Source organism: Oncorhynchus clarkii, chromosome 16, assembly GCF_045791955.1.
Source record: "Oncorhynchus clarkii lewisi isolate Uvic-CL-2024 chromosome 16, UVic_Ocla_1.0, whole genome shotgun sequence".
NCBI lineage: Eukaryota > Metazoa > Chordata > Actinopteri > Salmoniformes > Salmonidae > Oncorhynchus > Oncorhynchus clarkii.
In genome coordinates, this window is record NC_092162.1 from 1482341 (window position 1) to 1502071 (window position 19731).

Here is a 19731-nt window from a genome sequence, read left to right on the forward strand (position 1 = left end):
ATTCAGCATTTCACTGTAAGGTCTACTACACCTGTTGTATTCAGCATTTCACTGTGAGGTCTACTACACCTGTTGTATTCAGCATTTCACTGTAAGGTCTACTACACCTGTTGTATTCAGCATTTCACTGTAAGGTCTACTACACCTGTTGTATTCATCATTTCACTGTGAGGTCTACTACACCTGTTGTATTCAGCATTTCACTGTGAGGTCTACTACACCTGTTGTATTCAGCATTTCACTGTAAGGTCTACTACACCTGTTGTATTCAGCATTTCTGGTTGTATTCGGGGCATGTGACTAATAACATTTGATTTGATGAGGTTCTCCTAACCCTAACCCATTCTTCTCTGCAGATCCTCTCAAGCTCTGTCAGGTTGGATGGGGAGCATTGCTGCACAGCTATTTTCAGGTCTCTCCAGTGATGTTCAATCAGGTTTAAGTCCGGGCTCTGGCTAGGCCACTCAGAGACTTGTCCCGAAGCCACTCCTGTGTTGTCTTGGCTGTGTGCTTAGTGTCGTTGTCCTGTTGGAAGGTAAACCTTCACCCCAGTTTGAGGTCCTGAGAGCTCTGGAGCAGGTTCTCATCAAGGCTATCTTTCCCTCGATCCTGACTAGTCTCCCAGTCCCTGCCCCTGAAAAACATCCCCATAGCAGGATTCTGCCACCACCATGCTTCACCGTAGGGATGGTGCCAGGTTTCCTCCAGACGTGACGTTTGGCATTCAGGCCAAAGGGTTTAATCTTGGTTTCATCAGACCAGAGAATCTTGTTCCTCATGGTCCGAGAGTCTTCAGGTGCCTTTTGGCAAACTCCAAGCAGGCGGTCATGTGCCTTTTACTGAGGAGTGGCTTCCATCTGGCCACTCTACCACAAAGGTCAGATTGGTGGAGTGCTGCAGAAATGTCTTGGTACCCTTCCCCAGATCTGTGCCTCAACACAATCCTGTCTCGGAGCTCTACGGACAATTCCTTCAACCTCATGGCTTGGTTTCTGCTCTGACATGCACTGTCAACTGTGGGACCTTATATAGACAGGTGTGTGCCTTTCCAAAATCTTGTCCAATCAATTAAATTCACCACAGGTGGACTCCAATCAAGTTGTAGAAACATCAAGGATGACTAATGGTAACAGGATGCACCTGAGCTCAATTTTGAGTCTCATAGCAAACTGTCTGAATACTTACAGCGTATTTACATTTCTGCTTTTAATACATCTGCAAAAATGTCTAAAAACCTATATAAAGGGCCTGAATAATTATGTAAATAAGGTATACGTTTCTTTTTTTTTTTTAACATTTTTGCAAATCTGTTTTCAGGTTTGTCATTATGGGATATTGTGTGTAAATTGCTGAGGATGTTTTTTAGAATTCAATCTTTTATAGAATAAGGCAACTTACCGTAACAAAATGTGGAAAAAGTGAAGCGGTCTGAATACTCTCCTAAGGCACCGTATCTAGATAGAGTCTGTTGTCATTACGTTATACCTGCTGCTGTACCGTCTCACTCTCTCTCCGTGACCAGTGGCCCACTCGCATTGGCACACATACTCAGGTGGTGCCAGATTTGTAAGTGATTGATACATTAAAAAAATTATAATAATTTTAAAAAAAAGTGTGCCTAAATGAATTACATGAACCAAAATGTAACAAATTTTCATGACTTTTACAGGCCTGGAACACAACATTTAATTACATGAGTTTTTCAGGATTTTCGTACAAACCCGTATTTACAGAGTATTTATAAAGTTGAATGTTAAAAGGATGCAACCCTATTCCCTTAATAATAAAAGGATGCTATAATAGGATCCCTATTCCCTTAATAGTGCACTACCTTTGACCAGGTTCCCCATTTGGGGAATAGCCTCATTGAAACATTCCGGTCCTTACCTGAAGTTTGTCCTCGGGAACATTGAGCCAGTGGTTAAACGCCTGAGAGAGTTTAGTCCGTACTTGTTTTCCTGAAAAAGTCCAAAAGGAAAAGTTTGTTTAATAAAAAATAAAAAATAAATGACAGAGTATGGAGTACTATTGACAAACAAAGACCACTGCCATGCTTGCATCCCAAATTAAACCCTATTCGCTCAAAAGTAGTGTGCTACATAAGGAATAGGGTGCCATTTGTGACACAAACATGTTTCAAAGCTCAACAGGAAGCTAAAAAGTATTTCCTCACTTCTTTACTTTGAACAACCAGGACTGTATCCCAAATGGCACTCTATGCCCTATATTAGGGCACTACTATACCGTATATAAAACACGGACCTGGTCAAAAGTAGTGCACTATATGGGGAATACTATTTTGGGACACATTCCAGAAAACATCCCATTGAATCTGGAGTATGATAAAAGCCTTCTACAGTAAAAACCAGGTTTACTAGAATATTAAAAACCCTTCTATAAACCCGAATGGGTTTACTACAAAAGATGAAAGGCATTTCTACAGTTATTTTGTCAGCTTTGTTTAGGAGAGAAGGTTCTGGAGGAGGTGTGAATACTACTGAATAATAATAATAATGAATAATGAATGACTAATACTAATGAATTGACACTCTCCTCGACCACTTATCGGTTTAAGGGTCACGGATGAGAGAAGACGGAGGAGATGAGACTTTTGCCCCCATGTACTTCCTACCCATATAGGAACACATGACTGGAGCGGTGCTCCCTGCCATCCAGGACCTGACACCGCCTGGTATAGAAGAAGGCCCCAAAAAATTGAATTGCCAGCGTAAACATGAGGGGGAGAGAGGACATCCCTGTCTTGTGCCCTTTTCTTAAGCAATTTTATCTGATCACGTATTATTTGCGTATATTTTTGCTTTAGGACATTTATATAATATTTATAAAATCTATTATTTCAGCTGTAAAGTTGCAAGCGTCCAAAGTTTTGAATGTAAAATGACATTCAAGCCTGTCAAAAGCCTGTTCAGCATCAACAGACATTACTGATACTTACAAAAACAAGATAAACATGTGTGTATTTTTAATAAACCCTGTTTGACTGATATGTATCAAGTCTGGTAAAACTAGATTTTTTAAAACTTAAAGGGTCTGTAATCAGCAGAAGTTCAGATTTTCCTGGTTTTAACCTCTCTGCGCACGGAAGCCGGTAGCGGGATGAAATTCGACAACATACAGTGATCGCTACATAAATAGTCATATTAAACATTCATGAAAATACAAGTGTCTCACATGTTTAGAAAGCCTAGAATCTTGCTAATCAAACTGCGTTGTCAGATTTAAAAAAGGATTTACTGCGAAAGAATACGATGCAATTATCTGAGGATAGAGCCCCATAAAAAACAACTATTTCAACCAGCACAGGTGTAACAAAATCACAATCTGCAATAAAATAAATTGTTTACCTTTGACGATCTTCCTCTGTTTGCAATCCCAATGCTCATTGTTACACAATGAATGGTCTTTTGTTTGATAAAATCCGTTTTATAGCCTAACACGAAACATTTTGTGAACCGCTTGTGTCGTGAATTCCGTCTCATTCCATTTTCGACGACACATTCCAGGTAAATAACCCACACAGAACGTGACTTTTCCAGTCATGTTTGGTTTCACTGTAATCAACTGGTTTGTTTGTAACACAACCAAACCTGATGGGTCATTTCGCAGGACGTATTGTCTGAAAGAAACCGATTTTTAGACAACAAGTAGTGACATCATTGTGCACCAATGATTTGCCCGCTGTTTCGTTGATTGACTGTATTTTAACCCAATGACCACTGATCGTCTTGATCAGCGTAAAGAGGTTCATTCGCCATTGACAATTCATTCCGGAAGGAGCTACGCATGTTGCGCACAGCACTGTTTTGGTAAAGCGCATATTCAGCTGTTTATATAGCAATCAGTATGGCGACTAAGTCAGGGAAAGCTAAATCTAAGTCTAGATATACAGATGAACACACAATTTTAGAAGAAATTGATCGAGTACGATTCATTTAGCCATTCCCAAATGGAGGAATATTTTTTGAACGGGAGAGGACATCGTTTTGGACTGGTAAGTTCTTCTCATGCTAATGCCGTTGTTTGAAATTAATAATATAAAATATTATTTGTGAAATGAAATAGCCTATTTGAGGCTGTTGAGGGGAGGGCAGGCCCACAACAATGGCCAAAGTGAAATGGAGACAGTAGATACAGCTGGTCTGTTGTAATATAATAAAGACAGTAGATCTAGCTGGTCTGTCATAATATAAAATATTTTGTATATAGTTATTCCATTCAAAATGTATAACTTCACCAATTTGGCCACTTGGGTACATTTGGGCTACTTGTGTGGGACACCTGGGTGACAAATGTCATGTAGCACACTCATTTTGGAAGTTATCATTCTGAAAGTTTGCACAAGCACTGTTGCCCTCTTATGTTTTTCACTGAAATTGTCCCCATCATCCTATCTGAATGTTTATTTTATCTTGTTCATTTTAAAGATGATGATACAACAATAAAAAGAAAAAAACATATGTTTTTGTTCATTGTATTATCTAAACCAGATCTATTGTGTTATATTCTCCTACATTCAATTCACATTTACACAAACTTCAGAGTGTTTTCTTTCAAATGGTACCAAGAATATGCATATCCTTGGTTCTGTGCCTGAGCTACAGGCTGTTAGATTTGGGTATGTCTTCAAGCGGGAATTGAAAAAAGTAGGGGGTAGCTCTAAGAGGTTTTAATATAACTGAAATAACTGTTTGATACATGGAACTAGGAAGTACTGCATTAAGTGACGTGTCATTTGTGTAAATAGGGGCGGCACTACGTCCCAAAACTTTAAATAGATTTCTATTTGAAAGCAATTTCCTGGTTGTTTTCTCAGTGTGAATATTTTAACAGTGCCTAATATTTATTTTGGTGTGATCTGTGTTTAGTGATTATGTTAAAAAAAACATACTTTCACTTTGTGTAGATTGATTACATTTTCCCCCCCTCTTCAATTATTTGAATAAGGCTGTAACGTAACAAAATGTGGAAAAAGTCAAATACTTTCCTAAGGCACTATGACTACAGTAAAGTACACACACTAAAGCACATGTCAAACTCATGCCACGGAGGGCCGAGTGTCTGCAGGTTCGCTCCTCCCTTGTACTTGATTGCTGAATTAACGTCACATAATTAGTAAGGAACTCTCCTCACCTGGTTGTTTAGGTCTTAATTGAAAAGGACAAACCAAAAAACCAGCAGACACTAGGTCCTCCATGGAATGAGTTCAATGATACTGCACTAAAAGGGTAAAAAATATGTTTTGAGCAAAACAGTGTTTTTTTTTGTTTTTTTTGACAACTGAAAAGTTCAAGGAGTACTGAAGGATTTGGTCTGATGGGAATCCATGATGTTATCGGCATCCACCGTTGTTTGAGAAACAATAGAGAACTAAAAAAGGAAAGTGAAGTAAATCAGGTGTTAAATGAGGTGAGGAAAGGAGACAGGAGTGCCGTTTTAAGGCAGATGGTCACGTTGATCACTACCTCAAGGGGCTGTTCCCAACAGCTTGATGTTCTGCTCCCTAGTCCATTACAGGATGACGTCACCTCCAGAAAACGCCTATTTCTTTAGGGCTCCGGATTCAAAAGGAGGATCTATAGGACTAAGATAACTACCGGAGCTGAAAGATGGGGAATACATGTGTGGTCTACGAAACGTCTCATACAGGCTATGTGAGTTTAATGAAAACCACACAGCCAAGGACCACCAGCTGTTTCCGACATGTTGGTATCATGGCTGTAGGGCCTTCCTTACCTGACAGCTGCAAAGTGTGTGTGTGTGTACCTGACAGCTACACAGTACGTACGCGTGTGCGTGTGTATGCGTGTGTGTACCTGGCAGCTACACTGTGTGTGTGTGTGTGTGTGTATATATATGTGTGTGTGTGTGTATATGTGTGTGTGTGTGTGTGTATAAATGTGTGTGCATATGTGTATATGTGTGTGTGCATATGTGTATATGTGTGTATATGTGTACCTGGCAGCAACACTGTGTGTGTGTGTGTGTGTGTATATATATGTGTGTGTGTGTGTGTGTGTATATATATGTGTGTGCATATGTGTATATGTGTGTATATGTGTACCTGGCAGCTACACTGTGTGTGTGTGTGTGTGTGTATATATATATGTGTGTGTGTGTGTATATGTGTGTGTGTGTGTGTGTATATATGTGTGTGCATATGTGTATATGTGTGTGTGCATATGTGTATATGTGTACCTGGCAGCTACACTGTGTGTGTGTGTGTGTGTGTATATATATGTGTGTGTGTGTGTATATGTGTGTGTGTGTGTGTGTGTATATGTGTGTGTGCATATGTGTATATGTGTGTATATGTGTACCTGGCAGCTGTAGCAGGTACTTGTAGGGTTCCAGCAGAATCCTCTCGGGCCCTGTTGGATCCATGTCTCCATCCATCACTTACGGTTTCCACCAATCAATGAACCTGCAGGAGTAGAGAAAGAGAACTAACAAAAATAAAACAGAATATATATATTTTTTAAATCGACAAAGAAAACTAATTTCAAAAAAGTACTCTGTGGTAAATGGCCCCCTATTCCGCACACATAGTGCACTACCTTTGTCCCTGCTCATAACGTGTGCACTACTTAGGGCATGAGAACGTGTGCACTACTTGAGTTCCTAAAACCTCTCAGACCAACATGTTCACTTATAAATCTGTGGACACCCTAGGACCTACCGCACGCCTGTGGTGTAGGATGGGAAATCTGAAACCACTCGAAGGTGGGACGTCCCTCCTACCATTTGATTCGCTCTTCAGACTGTCCATCAACTCCTTTCTGAACGTCGCAGCCACTGACAAGCCTGCAGTCAGTACATTAAGTAGAGCAGCAGGAGGGACTGGGTGTCACTCCAGCACATTCAGATATCGATTTATAGCCAACTTGATCAAAGTAAATCTAAAATAATTCAGAGATTTTAAACAAAAAATAAACACTGTCAGATGGACACGATTAATATGAGATAAAGTCCCTAGTGAGTTCATGAAGCCAAGCTAGAGCTGTGATGTGCTGGAGGCAAAACATTTAGTGGCCCCCTCTTGATGGCAGGGAACATTTTTGAAGTTTTAAAGTGAATTTCCTATTCTACCCATTTTGCCATGGGGCAGGTATATTTTTTCTGCAGTTTTCCAGCTAATGTCCTGCAATCTTCATATTATTTTAGATGGGGTGGAGATTTTTGTTTTTAAGTCAATACTTTTGGTGCAATTTTCACATGTACAGTGCATTCATACCTGTTACGTTCCCCAGTTTATGTTGTAGTTTGTGTATTTGCATGTGTTTTATTTCAGGAAATGGCTTCCTGAAATCCCTCAAGCAGCTGATTGGTCGACTCCAGGGCTAATTGGAGAGCTGACCCCGCCCCCTCGTCAAGACACAGCTGTCTCCAGTTACATTCATTCTGAAGCTATATAAAAGCCAGTGTTCTGTTCAGGAGAGAGAGATTTTTGGAGGTAGGGATTGCATAGAGATTTTTGGAGGTAGGGATTGCATAGAGATTTTTGGAGGTAGGGATTGCATAGAGAGATTTTTGGAGGTAGGGATTACTGAGAGAGATTTTGGAGGTAGGGATTGCTGAGAGAGATTTTGCTAGAGAGATTTTGCTGAGGTCATTGCTGAGCGATTGTTTGTGATAGAGTTTTTGCTAGAGGTTGATCTTGCTGGGAGTTTGTTCTTGCTATGTTCTATGAGTTTGTTGCTCAGATGGAGCTTATTTGATGTCCTTTGTTAGTTTGAAATTGTTTAATATCCTGTTTCATTTGTTCCCAGGGGGGCAGGGGAAGGCACCTTGGGAGTGCTTAGGCAAGAGGCCCGCGGACATACATATACCCGTAGTATATTCATTGTCTAGGTACACTAGGTAAGACTTGGGCGGACCACCCCCTGTATTTTGGTTAGGGCACCAGGTGGTGCTAAATTAGGTAAGTGGTGGGTAGGCAGGTAAGATAGGAGAGGGGGGCTTTGAGATTTACTTTCTTTGCTTTGGTTCCGTCCAGCCCCTTTTCCCCATATTACCGTGTAAAGGAATAAAGTCCTTGTAAAACGGTACCACATTCTGTCTGTTGTCATCCTTACTCACACCTACAGTCCATACCTCTTTCACTTCACAGATAATTTAGTTGTAGCAGGGTGTTGCGTTCCCTCTTCATAGAGGCGTGCGTAACAATACCCCTTGACTTATTATATTGTTACAGCCTAATTTCAAAATTAATTTAAATTTATTTCTCACCCAATACCCTATAATGACAAAATTAGAAACATCTGAATTTTCATAAGTACTCACACCTCTTTGCTATGACACTCCAAATTGAGCTCCGGTGCATCCAATTTAAATGTGATCATCCTTGAGATGTCACTACAACTGGAGTCCACCTGTGGCCAATTCATTTGCTTGGGCATGGAAGAAACACACCTGTCTATATATAAAAAAATTAATTTAAAAAAAGGTCACACTGTTGACATGTCAGAGAGACTGAGGGAGTACAGGGCTTAGTATGTGTCTCTCTCTCTCTCTAAAAATAGATTTTGGCTTGGAAAAGTTGAATATTTTCAGAAGGAGTTGGGTAATTGGTTAAGAGCGGAGGATTGGAGGGAAAAGAGAGGTTGAAAAGACTAAGAGGATGGGTTTTAATCTGTTGAAGCTGGAAATAACAAGGGACAGGGTCTGTCGAGGAAGATGAATTTCAAGCAGAGACAGGCGATACTGTATCAGTTGACAAGTCAAGTAGAAAAGGTTCTTGTACAATGTTGGCAGAAATGGAATTCAACACAACACAGAAATGGCATTCTACATTATTACAGTAGCAACGGTTTTACAATACCCTGATGATTGATCCTACGCATTTAATTAGAATTCTTTATTTTATCCGGCAAGTAAATTAAGAAAGAAATAATATTTACAATGGATGGCAAGAGGCCTCGTGGAGCTGGGGGCTGGGATTAAAATGAAAGTATGTACTGTGGGAACACCTGCTCTGTCCATGACAGACGGACCAGCTGAAAGCAGTGATCCCTTATTGGATGTCACTTGTTAAATCCACTTCAAAATCAGTGTAGGCGGAGAGACCGGTTTAAAGAAGGATTTTTAAGCCTCGAGACAAGTGAGTTATGGATTGTGTGCCATTCAGGAGGTTGAATGGGCAACAACAAAAAATATTTGAACGAGGTATGGTAGTGGGTGCCAGGCGCACCGGTTTGAGTGTATCAAGAACTACAATGTTGCTGGGTTTTTCACCCGCAACAGTTTCCCCGTGTGTATCAAGAAAGGTCCACCACCCAAAGGACATCCAGCTAACGTGACACAACTGTGGAATTGTAGTCAACATGGGCCGGCAACCCTGTGGAACGCTCTCGACACGTTGAGTCCAAGCCCCAATGAATTGAGGCAGTTCTGAGGGCAATAGTGGGTTCAACACAATATTAGGAAAGTGTTCCTAAAAAGTTTGTACACTGTATGTAGCCTTAGAAATAAGGTTAATGAAATCAGAGGCTTGCTTACATCAGATAACATTCATATATTGACCATCTCTGAGACTCAGATACTTCCTTTGATGATACAGTAAGTAACAATGCAAGAGAAGAGACAGGAATTCCTGTGACGGAGGTGTTAGTGTTTATGTTCAGAGCCATATTCCTGTAGTGTTTCAGGGGTGAAAGATGTGAAATCCCAATGAATTAACAATCAAAAAAAGTGTTGAACATAAGATAGTGGGCATTACAAGTGTTATCAGTTCAAAATGTTGTACTTAAATATACCACGTACATCTGAAATGTGCCAAAGTGACTGAAAAAAAAAAAAGTTATGACAGAGTGAATGACGAAATCAAAATGGGGAGGTCACCCGTGGGCACCCTTCTTGCCGAGTCGGTATATGTTCATGATTACTACGAGTTTAGATAGCTGACTAGTCCAACTTACCAATATAAAAACATTGTTAGCTGACATGGCTAATTGAGTGACTGAATTCAAAAGTAATTTACACAACAGTCACTTTTTGACAGTATCCCTTTCGATCTAAACAAACAAAAATAAACGTTCCATGTTACATGTTTGGAATGAAGGGGTAAGAAGGGGTTTTTGCCAAAACATTCAGTAGATAAAACCCACCACACCATGACATCTGGAAAAGACAAAACATTGAATTTGATATAATAGGAAAGCTTACAAACAGTCAAACTAAATGGTGGGTCGTGGCATGTCAGAGTAGAAATAAAATAAAACACACAAATATAAAAACGCAACATGTTAAGTGTTGGTCCCATGTTTCAAGAGTTGAAATAAATAAAAAACAGAACATTTCTCAATTTTTTGTGCACAAATTTGTTTACATCCCTGTTAAGTGAGCATTTCTCATTTTGCCAAGATAATTCATCCACCTGACAGGTGTGGCATATCAAGAAGCTGTTTAAACAGCATGATCATTACATAGGTGCACTTTGTGCTGGTGATAATAAAAAGGCCACTCTAAAATGTGTCACACAACACAATGCTACAGATGTCTCATGTTTTCAGGAAGCGTGCAATTGGCAGAAATGTTGCCAGAGAATTGAATGCTCATTTCTCTACCATAAGCCACCAACATGGTTTTAGAGAATTTGGCAGAGAATTTGGCAGTAAGTCTAACCGGCCTCACAATCGCAGACCACGCGTATGGAGTCGTGTGAGTGAGCGGTTTGCTGATGTCAACGTTGTGAACAGAGTGCCCCATGGTGGTGGTGGGGTTATGGTATGGGCAGGCGTAAGCTACGTGCAATGAACACTATTGCATTTTAGCGATGGCAATTTGAATGCACAGAGATACAATGACGAGATCCTGAGGCCCATTGTCGTGCCCTTCCTCCTCTGTCATCACCTCCTGTTTCAGCATGATAATGCACGGCTCCATGTCGCAAGGATCTGTACACAATTCCTGGAAGCTGAAAATGTCCCAGTTCTTCCATGGCCTGCAGACATACTAAACATGTCACCCATTGAGCATGTTTGGGATGCTCTGGATCGATGTGTATGACAGCATGTTCCAGTTCCCGCCAATATCCAGCAACTTGACAGAGACATTGAAGAGGAGTGGGACAACATTCCACAGGCCACAATCAACAGCCTGATGGTGGTGAAACCAGATACGGACAGGTTCTGATCCACGGCCATACCGTTTTTTATTTTACATCTGTGAACAGATGCAGATCTCTATTCCCATTCATGTGAAAGACAGATTTGGGCCTAATGAATTTCAACTGACTGATTTCCTTATATGAACTGTAACTCAGTAAAGTCTTTGAATTGTTTGCGTTCATACTTTTGTTCATTTTTATTTTTATTTTACCTTTTATTTAACTAGGCAAGTCAGTTAAGAACAAATTATTATTTTCAATGACGGCCTAGGAACAGTGGGTTAACTGCCTGTTCAGGGGCAGAGCGACAGATTTGTACCTTGCAAGTTCAAATCCCCGAGCTGACAACCAACCTTACTAGTCCAACGCTCTAACCACTAGGCTACCTACCATCCCTACACTCTAACCACTAGGCTACCCTGCCGCCCCTACGCTCTAACCACTAGGCTACCTGCCGCCCCTACCCTCTAACCACTAGGCTACCTGCCGCCCCTACACTCTAACCACTAGGCTACCTGCCGCCCCTACACTCTAACCACTAGGCTACCTGCCGCCCCTACACTCTAACCACTAGGCTACCTGCCGCCCCTACACTCTAACCACTAGGCTACCTGCCGCCCCTACACTCTAACCACTAGGCTACCTGCCGCCCCTACACTCTAACCACTAGGCTACCTGCCGCCCCTACACTCTAACCACTAGGCTACCTGCCTCCCCTACGCTCTAACCACTAGGCTACCTGCCGTCCCTACACTCTAACCACTAGGCTACCTGCCTCCCCTACGCTCTAACCACTAGGCTACCTGCCTCCCCTACGCTCTAACCACTAGGCTACCCTGCCGCCCCACATTGAATGACACTAACTGGATTGTTAGATTTCAGAGTAGCGTTTGAGGTTATTGATCATATATTGTTATTGAAAAAAAATGAACTTGTTATAGCTTTACATGACCTGCCATCACATGGTGGGAGAGTTACTTATCCAATAGAACCGAGTATTCATAATCAGCTACAGTACCAGGCAAAAGTTCAGACACTCCTACTTCTTTATTTGTACTATTTTCTACATTGTAGAATAATAGTGAAGACATCAAATCTATGAAATAACACATATGGAATCATGTAGTTCAACAAATCAAAATGTATTTTATATTTGAGATTCTTCAAAGTAGCCACCCTTTGCCTTGATGACAGCATTGCATACTCTTGGCATTCTCTCAACCAGCTTCACCTGGAATGCTTTTCAAACAGTTTTGAAAGAGTTACCACATTATGCTGAGCACTTGTTGGCTGCTTTTCCTTCACTCTGCGATCCAACTCATCCCAAACCATCTCAATTGGGTTGAGGTCGGGGGATTGTGGAGGCCAGGTTATCTGATGCAACACTCCATCACTCTCCTTTTTGGTCAAATAGCCCTTACACAGCCTGGAGGTGTGTTGGGTCATTGTCCTGTTGAAAAACAAATGATAGTCCCACTAAGCCAAAACCAGATGGGACGACATATCACTGAAGAATGCTGTGGTAGCCAGGCTAGTTAAGTGTGCACTGAGTTCAAAATAAATCACTGACAGTGTCACCAGCAAAGCACCCCCACACCACCACACCTCCTCCTCGCTTCACGGTAGGAACCACACATGCGGAGATCATCTGTTCACCTACTCTGCGTCTCACAAAGACATGGCGGTTGGAAGCAAAAAAATCTCAAATTTGGACTCAGACCAAAGGACAGGATTTCCACAGGTCTAATGTCCACTGCTCATGTTTCTTGGCCCAAGCAAGTCTCTTCTTCTTATTGGTGTCCTTTAGTAGTGGTTTCTTTGCAGCAATTTGACCATGAAGGCCTGATTCAGGCAGTCTCATCTTAACAGTTGATGTTGAAATGTGTTACTTGAAGTCTTTATTACTTTTTAACTTTAGTTTATTCAGTAAATATTTTTCTTAGCTCTTTCTTGAACTGCATTGTTGGTTACGGGCCTGTAAGTAAGCATTTCATGGTAAGGTCTACCTACACCTGTTGTATTCGGTGCATGTGACAAATAAAATTTGCTATGAAGCATTTATTTGGGCTACAATTTCTGAGGCTGGTAACTCTACTGAACTCTAAATCCTCTTTAGCAGAGATAACTCTGGGTCTTCCTTTCCTGTGGCGGTTCTCATGAAAGCCAGTTTCATCATAGTGCTTGATGGTTTTTGCGACTGCACTTGAAGAAACTTTCAGTTCTTGACATTTTCCGGATTGACTGACCTTCATGACTTAAAATAATGATGGACTGTCGTTTCTCTTTGCTTTTTTCAGCTGTTCTTGCCATAATATGGACTTGGTATTTTACCAAATACAACTGATTGGCTCAAATGAATTATGAAGGAAAGAAATTCCACAAATTAACAAGGCACACCTCTAAATTGAAAAGCATTCCAGGTGACTACCTCATGATGCTGGCTGAGAGAATCCCAAAGAGTGTGAAAAGCTGCCATCTAGGCAACGGGTGGATACTTTGAAGAAACTCAAATATAAAACATATTTGGATGTTTAACAATTTTTTTGGTTACTACATGATTCCATATGTGTCATTTCATAGTTTTGATGTCTTCACTATTATTCCACAATGTAGAAAATATTTTAAAAATTAAGAAAAACCCTGGAATGAGTAGGTGCCCAAATTCTTGACTGGTACTGTATGTACAGTGCGGTATCCCTCAGGGCAGTTGCCTTGGGAAGTTACTCTTCTCCATTCTCACAAAACGATTTTTGCCACTTGTCTTTGAAGAAGCTAAAATGACTGTTTGCATATGATTGTACACTCTACACATCAGCACCTACAGCCAGTGAGCACACAGACTCCTGGCAATGAGTTACAGACAGCGTCAGAATGGATACCAATAAATTGGTCTCAAATACATCTAAAACCAAAATCATTGTATTTGGTTCAAAGCATTCCTCACAGACCTACACCTCAACTGGAGGTGTGTATAAAGGGTGTGACCGTTGACCACGTTGAAGTAGCCGAACTCCTAGGAGGAACATTGGATGGTCAGTTATCATGGTCAAGTTATATTGACAAAGTTGTTGTGAAGATGGGGGAGAGGTACAGTATGTCTGGTATAAAAACAAGTCTGATCTTCATTACTGTCCGTGCATCAAAGAAAGACGTAGCAAAGCTGCAGCTGGCTCAAAACAGAGCAGCACGCCTTGCACTTAACTGCACACACACACACACACACACACACACACACACACACACACACACACACACACACACACACACACACACACACACACACACACACACACACACACACACACACACACACACACACACACACACACACACACACACACACACACACACACACACACACACACACACACACACACACACACACACACACACACACACACGATAGCCTTTCACGATTAAGAGAAGTAGTTAATTTCTGCTCAGTCTTTTAAAGAAAAGTGTGTGTGTGTTGAAAAGGCCTAACCACTTGTAAACTATATTTTCATTCACTTTCAGAACAGACATACATACCCACCAGACCCATCACTACGGGTTTCTTCACGGTACCCAAACCAAAAACAGATTTAACGTGTCACTCACGTTATGTATAGAGTCATGTGATCATGGAATGATCTGTTACTCAGTTATGTATAGAGTCATGTGATCATGGAATGATCTGTTACTCAGTTATGTATAGAGTCATGTCATCATTGAATGATCTGTTACCAGAGGTTACTCAGTTATGTATAGAGTCATGTCATAGTGGATCTGCCACTCTGTCAAAAAAAAGAATGTTTAGACTTAATAACATATTGTATCACAACACCTCTCCTCTCTAAAGATCGAATTTAACAATATGAATAGTATCTTGTCTCTCCAATATATAACTCTGAAATCAAAATAATCAAAATAATTATCTTGTGTTGTTCTTGTCTATAACTGTCATGTATGTGTATGTATTATGTAGACCCGAGGGAAGAGAAGCTGCTGTATGTGCAGTATCTAATGGGGATCCTAATAAACTAAACTGCAGAGTGAACAGCAAGAAAGTGCTCGTGACTGTGGTTGAGCAACTGCTCTCTCCTTGAGTGATAGGGGGCGGGGCTTGGTGTGGTTAGCAGCATGCAGCAGGAAGGAGAGGGAGAGAGAGGATTTCAAGTAGCAAACGGAGCAAACTATAAAAAAAACGGACATTCAGCAAACCAAAACATTAAAATACAGTTAAACAAAAAGCCAAACCGGTCCGTGCATCAATACCACCCATCCCCAGCGGGAACACTAGCCCCCTTTATCCTCTATGAATAGGTTGACACTGACACCCTTACTGTTTTATGTAACTAGCTAGATAACATTTATTTCACTTCAATTCAAACTAAATCTTATCCTCCGCTTCTTTCCATTTGAAGTTACAACGCTCGTGGAGATTGTGTCCTTTTCTGCCTTGTTGTTTAAACCAAAAGATAAGCTAGCTATACAACTACCGCCCTTTTAGCTATACTTTAGCTAGCTAGGTATACAACTAACCCCCGTTTATCTATACTTTAGCTAGCTAGGTATACAACTACCGCCCTTTTATCTATACTTTAGCTTTAGCTAGCTAGCTATACAACTAACCCCCTTTTATCTATACTTTAGCTTTAGCTAGCTAGCTATACAACTAACCCCCTTTTATCTATACTTTAGCTTTAGCTAGCTAGCTATACAACTAACCCCCTTTTATCTATACTTTAGCTTTAGCTAGCTATACAACTAACCCCCTTTTATCTATACTTTAGCTAGCTAGGTATATAACTAACCCCCTTTTATCGATACTTTAGCTTTAGCTAGCTAGCTATACAACTAACCCCCTTTTATCTATACTTTAGCTTTAGCTAGCTAGGTATACAACTAACCCCCTTTTATCGATACTTTAGCTTTAGCTAGCTAGCTATACAACTAACCCCCTTTTATCTATACTTTAGCTAGCTAGCTATACAACTAACCCCCGTTTATCTGTACTTTAGCTGTAGCTAGCTAGGTATACAACTAACCCCCTTTTATCTGTACTTTAGCTAGCTAACTTTCGTTTGCTACCTGAGAAGCTAATGTGTGTTGAATCTGTGCTGACAGATTGAATTTAAAACAAAATTCACCAGCAGGTGCCTGGGGCCTCATTTATAACCGTTGCGTACATTTCACACTAAAGTCCAGCATGCACTATTTCTGAAAATGATGTGCACAAACAAAAATATTGACATTTATAAACTTGGTGCACACCATACATACGCATTTTCCCATTATAAATTAGACTGGAAGTAAAACTGAGTGCGAATGAACGGGCATTAAAACTCCACCTGCAAAATGACCTCCATACACTTTTTATGGTGACAATAACCCCCTTTGTTTTGCTGAATAACGTGACTATTGGCATTAGGCTACGACAGTCTCTAAAAAGAAAGAGCAAAGGCAACTTATCACATTGCCGTTAGAGGTGTGGGCAGAAAGTGTGGATATTTTGCAGTGATCTTTTCCCCCAAACTTAAACAAATAGTCTGCTCATTCTGAACATTTGAGTGTATATTCAGAACTATTTAAAAAGTAGGGTAATTTGTACAGCCCACACTTCTATGCAAAATACAAATTGTTGTTTAATATTTTTCTCATCAACAGATTGTGTTTCGATATCCTGCTTTGCTATAGGCTCAGAGATGAAATAGGCACGGATGTCACGGCAATACTGTAGACTACCCATATACTGTCATATTTGACGTAAGCTACGGGTCCATTTATTGTAAACATTCTGCCACACATCTTTTGCAGCAATTTATGATGTATCTGGTAAAGGACTGTAAGTTTCTGAAAGCGAGAGAACCATGACAAAATGGTTGTGGACCTGTCAGCAATAAGTTTGAATTCAAACATTTTTATATAATGGACTGCCCACCAATTCTGAAATAATGTCTAGGGCAGGCTACCAAAATATAATCAACTTACAGTCGCATACATAGTAGGGCTGGGAATGACCAGGGACCTCACCACACTGAGGGGCCTCGCCATTACGTCACCATAGAGGGATCTCACCGTACCATATTATCACCATACTGAGAGACCTCACTATACCATATTATCACCATACCATATTATCACCATATTGAGAGACATCACCATACCATATTATCACCATACTGAGAGACCTCACCATACCATATTATCACCATACTGAGAGACCTCACCATACCATATTATCACCATACCATATTATCACCATACCATATTATCACCATACTGAGAGACCTCACCATACCATATTATCACCATACCATATTATCACCATACTGAGAGACCTCACCATACCATATTATCACCATACTGAGAGACCTCACCATACCATATTATCACCATACTGAGAGACCTCACCATACCATATTATCACCATACTGAGAGACCTCACCATACCATATTATCACCATACTGAGAGACCTCACCATACCATATTATCACCATTCTGAGGGACCTCATCATACCATATTATTGCCATTCCTTGTTTTTCCCCCCTGAGTTCCCAGTTGTCTTGAAAGCACCGACAATCCAGGGAATGCCAGGGATGACAAAGTTTGACAAAATATGCCCACAAAGGACTTCTGCACCACCTTCCTGTTCAAGTGAACACAGCACAAGGTGAGTAGCTTTCCTGGAATGCATTTAAAAAAAAGTTTGCTCCTAGATTTAGATGCTAAAATTGCCATTGAATACCTGTCAAGCGGATTGATTATCTTGGCAAAAGGATAAATGCTCATTAACAGGGATGTAAACAAATTTGGCCACAAAATGAGAGAAATAAGCTTTTTGTGGGTGTGGAAAACTTCTGTGATCTTTCGTTTCAGCTCATGAAATATGGGACCAACACTTTACATGTTGCGTTTACATTTTTGTTCAGTATAATAAAATAATGTTCTATTATAATTCTGTGAAACTGACCTCATCATTGTGGTTTCACGGTTGTTGAGAAAACCACTGCAAAACGATCACGAATGCAACCTAATATTTAATATATTTCTTTCTATGAGCGAGCATGAGAATGATGGTGCTGCTTATAACGTTTGTGCTCCAACTGAACAGCCAGCCCACAAGCCACTAGCTAACAAAACAAAAAGGAGAAAAAAATAAAGTCACTAACAACAATTGAACAGTTTCAGCTAAGTTGCTAGTCTTTCTTTTGTTCTGTTGTCTAGTCATATTTCACAAAGAAAACAACTTATGTTGTAGTTGGTAAACACATAGCTCCACCCACCTTGTCAGCCGGTATCCGGAAACGTCCCCACTTCCGCTTTCAGACCCTTTTCTTAGCTAGCCAATATGCTAACAATAGCGCCTAGGTCATCAAGCTTTTTTTCTCTCCAGATAATTTATTTAAAACATCCCCCAAAAAAATATTACGTTCATAATTGATCAGTATGAACTTACGATTAGACGCCAAGTAACTATACAATCAAATATTGGTCATAGTTCTCCAAACCACACCATGATGGTGATACACTGAGCCACAGCAATAAGACGAGGAACCAAGATGATTTGGTCGAGAAAAAAATAATGTTCATCTGCTCCCACTGCCAGCTATATACGCCATGGCTCCTTCACAGAGCAAGCGCAGGAGTAGGTGGGGCACTCAAACAAACCATTTTCCAGGACGCCTCTATCCCGCTGGGAACTCTGGCTGTTGTAGTTTTTACATAGTTTATTTTCTCGTCTCTCTCCAGTCTATGGGAACGTGTAAATAAATCCTCGACGACTACATCTCCACGCCTACCATTTGCCTTTGCTGTTTCCATGCCGTCATTGAAATATATCGGGGAAACCATTTTTAATCTGAAAACCAGCCAATCATTACAAGCCAAAGGGGCGGTAAACTCCGAGGTGTTGTCCAATGAGCGAAAGTATTGATGTCCGTGGGTGGTGTTGTGTATCTGTCAGTCAGTTTCAGAAGCGGAGAGAGAGGATCATAGAGGAAAAAGCTCTCTGGCTACGACTTTTGTCGAATTCACATACCAACATCTAAACCCAACCGGGGTCAGTGGACAAACGCTAAAAAATAAATAAAAACAACTGGAAAATTGTAGGATTAAATGATTTTATGGATTAATTTGAACCTTTTCTTTCGTCGAAAGAAAACATTCTCAACTTGACTTCATAGGTAAGGGATCGTGCTTTTTGCATGCCTTAGGACGGGGTGAAAAAAAATATTACCGACTTGGACTACATTGAATTTCGATGCCTGGAAAAAAAAAACGGATTGTAATGTGATCAAATTTAATCTAGGGGGGATGAATGAAACATCAATCGTGAACATGGAATCGTAACTCTTAAATGCACACGTTAAATCTAACATAATAATCGGTGAATCGTTTTATTTTATGAATAGTGTAACAGCTAGGCTTTACCCATTTCCTCGTTTTAAAAATGACATACTTTATTTATTGTGTTGGAACAATGCGACTTGCCAACGTCATTCATTGTAACCTGCCGTGTTGTCGACTTGTTTCATAATGGTACTGAGAGGATCACTTTCTACTGGGCCAGCGACCCACTGTTGTGGTGGAATTTTTTTTAAACACGACGATTCACTTTCT

The 19731-nt window shown here is 40.5% G+C and overlaps 2 protein-coding genes across 9 annotated transcripts in view; one reads left to right on the forward strand and one right to left on the reverse strand.

The window, feature by feature from the left end:
• LOC139367401 (geranylgeranyl diphosphate synthase 1) overlaps positions 1–18759 on the reverse strand; it is a 38469-nt gene extending 19710 nt beyond the window's left edge. The window contains exons 1-4 of one of the 3 annotated variants that reach the window (XM_071105600.1): positions 18396–18723; positions 17644–17758; positions 6339–6441; positions 1888–1958 (exon numbers count right to left, since the gene is read on the reverse strand). In XM_071105600.1, coding sequence (XP_070961701.1) covers positions 1888–1958; positions 6339–6414 — 147 coding nt within the window. In that variant the 5' untranslated portion in view covers positions 6415–6441; positions 17644–17758; positions 18396–18723. Of the gene's footprint in view, positions 1–1887; positions 1959–6338; positions 6443–17643; positions 17759–18082; positions 18237–18395 lie in introns of those variants that run through there. The other 2 variants (XM_071105599.1, XM_071105601.1) reach the window with 2 other exon arrangements.
• Positions 18760–19070: 311 nt separating this feature from the next.
• LOC139367858 (AT-rich interaction domain 4B) overlaps positions 19071–19731 on the forward strand; it is a 167817-nt gene continuing 167156 nt past the window's right edge. For 5 of the 6 annotated variants that reach the window (XM_071106192.1, XM_071106194.1, XM_071106195.1 and 2 more), the window contains exon 1: positions 19071–19295. The gene's annotated coding sequence lies outside the window, so the exon portion shown is untranslated. The remainder of the gene's footprint in view (positions 19296–19731) is intronic. The other variant, XM_071106197.1, reaches the window with a different exon arrangement.